The sequence below is a fragment of the Poecilia latipinna genome, unplaced genomic scaffold, assembly GCF_001443285.1.
Source record: "Poecilia latipinna isolate Pla-1442-1.1 unplaced genomic scaffold, P_latipinna-1.0 Scaffold3926, whole genome shotgun sequence".
NCBI classification, from domain to species: Eukaryota; Metazoa; Chordata; class Actinopteri; order Cyprinodontiformes; family Poeciliidae; genus Poecilia; species Poecilia latipinna.
In genome coordinates, this window is record NW_015116542.1 from 1 (window position 1) to 2,208 (window position 2,208).

Genomic DNA, 2,208 nt, shown 5'->3' on the forward strand with positions numbered 1-2,208 from the left:
AGGGATTCTGAAACCAGCAGTTTGTAAACTCATTGATCAGGGCCTTGGTCTGACCCAGGGTATTGCCACCCATCTGCCTCCACCTCTCTGTCTCCACCCATCTTGTCTCCACCCATCTGCCTCCACCTCTCTGCCTCCACCCATCTGTCTCCACCTCTCTGCCTCCACCTCTCTGCCTCCACCTCTCTGTCTCCACCCATCTTGTCTCCACCATCTGCCTCCACCTCTCTGTCTCCACCCATCTGTCTCCACCCATCTGCCTCCACCTCTCTGCCTCCACCTCTGTCTCCCCATCTGCCTCCACCTCTCTGTCTCCACTTCTCTGCCTCCACCTCTCTGTCTCCACCTGTCTGTCTCCACCCGTCTGCCTCCACCCATCTGTCTCCACCCATCTGCCTCCACCTCTCTGTCTCAACCTCTCCACCTCTGTCTCCACCTCTCTGTCTCCACCTCTCTGTCTCCACCTCTCTGTCTCCACCTCTCTGTCTCCACCCATCTGCCTCCACCTCTCTGTCTCCACCTATCTTGTCCCCTCCCAACCTCCCCCTCCTCTCTNTTGTTTGATTAAGAGAAAAAGAAAGTAAAGGATGGGGGGGGGGGGGGGGGGGGGGGGGGGAATGGGGGCGCGACGACACATTCGCGCTTTTAGATAGATTTTTACCCAGAATGCAAATAGAAAAAACCGTGAGTGAAACGGTGACTGGGACTGACTGGTATATATTCCATTGAGGGAAAGTTAGTTTCACATCTGCTCAAGAGCCCCCTGGTGGTTGAAGAAAAATCCACATATAAACTGGAAAATACAATATATGAAAAAAAAAACACTGAATGCTCTCTGGTATGAGGAGGCGGGTCCAGGTCTCGGAACTCCAAGTAGGGAAATGGACCAGGTCTATGTGGCAGCAATGTCTCACCTGGCTACAGTGTTGCACAGGTGAACCTGACCAGCCTATGTCATCACTACTGTGATTCCTGCAAAGCCAATCAGAGAGCAGATACTGAGCAGACTCTTCTTTCCCAGGATGCAACGTCACCATCCACAACCGCTGCAGGGACAGCGTGGCGAGCTGTGCCAAGATGAAGCAGAGGGTAACACCTGTCTACCAGAACACCCGTCTATCTGACCACCTGTGTCTGACCACCTGTCTGTCTGTCTGTCTGTCTTTGTCCCACAGCAACAGAAGCTGACGTTAGTCAGAAACAATTCGGCTCTACAGAACGTCGCTCTGCGGACCAAAAGTGAGTCCATCTGTCTGCCTCCACCTGTCTGTCTCTGCCCACCCTACATCCTCTTCCTCTGTGCTCATCCTCAGCTCCGATGATGAAGGAGCGTCCGAGCTCAGCTATCTACCCCTCAGACACTCTGCGACAGTCTCTGCTGGGATCCAGGCGGGTTCGGTCCGGCCTCACGCTCGCCAAGAGCGTCTCCACCAATAACATTGCCGGGTGAGTAAAAACCAAGATCTGATTGGCTGCTGGGAAACACGCCCAACTGCTAACAGGTAGCGCCTCCACTTCCTTTTCTGTTCCTAACGCTGTGGTTAAAAGCTAGCAAGTGATTGATTGGACCTGCAGGTGTGATCATTTGCACCGCTGCTGAGTCCAGAGACGGGTTCAGAGTCCTGAGCTACAGTTTCAGCTGCTCTGTCTCTCTGTGTCCCAGGGGGACAGAGGAGTCCGTCGGTCTCCGTAGGATTCTGTCCCAGTCCACCGAGTCGCTGAACTTCCGCAACAGAACTCTGTCCATGGAGTCCCTGACCGACGACGGTGCGTTGAGCTTACAGACGGGCCGCTAGCGGCAGCGGGGAGTGCTGCGTCTGATAACGACAGGCTGTGTTGTAACAGGCGAGTGGTGGTGGAGCCCCCTGCTGGAGGAGCTGCAGGCGGAGGGCGGCTGCGTCCAGGCCGACAGCTGGAGCATGGCGGTGGACTCCAAGTTCCTGCAGACGCAACACAAAGACGTCATCAAGCAGCAGGACGTCATCTATGGTACGATGCAAGCCGCAGCCACCAGGGGGAGTCGCCGAGGCACACAACCACCGGACTGAGCAGAACCAGAACCAAATAAATGGAATAAACTTTACATGTTGCCTCCACCCTCCTGCCTCCACCCTTCTGTCTCAACCTCTCAACCTCTGTCTCCACCCATCTGCCTCCACCTCTCTGCCTCCACCTCTCTGTCTCCACTTCTCTGCCTCCACCTCTCTA

At 55.2% G+C, this 2,208-nt stretch overlaps 1 protein-coding gene across 1 annotated transcript in view; it reads left to right on the forward strand.

Moving 5' to 3' along the window:
* Positions 1-1,002: 1,002 nt before the first annotated feature.
* LOC106941897 (rho guanine nucleotide exchange factor 2) overlaps positions 1,003-2,208 on the forward strand; it is a gene marked incomplete at its 5' end in the record, with an annotated part of 17,707 nt that continues 16,501 nt past the window's right edge. The window contains 5 exons of the mRNA XM_015025044.1: positions 1,003-1,089; positions 1,176-1,239; positions 1,314-1,446; positions 1,664-1,767; positions 1,846-1,989. Of these exons, the coding sequence (XP_014880530.1) occupies positions 1,003-1,089; positions 1,176-1,239; positions 1,314-1,446; positions 1,664-1,767; positions 1,846-1,989 (532 nt within the window). The remainder of the gene's footprint in view (positions 1,090-1,175; positions 1,240-1,313; positions 1,447-1,663; positions 1,768-1,845; positions 1,990-2,208) is intronic.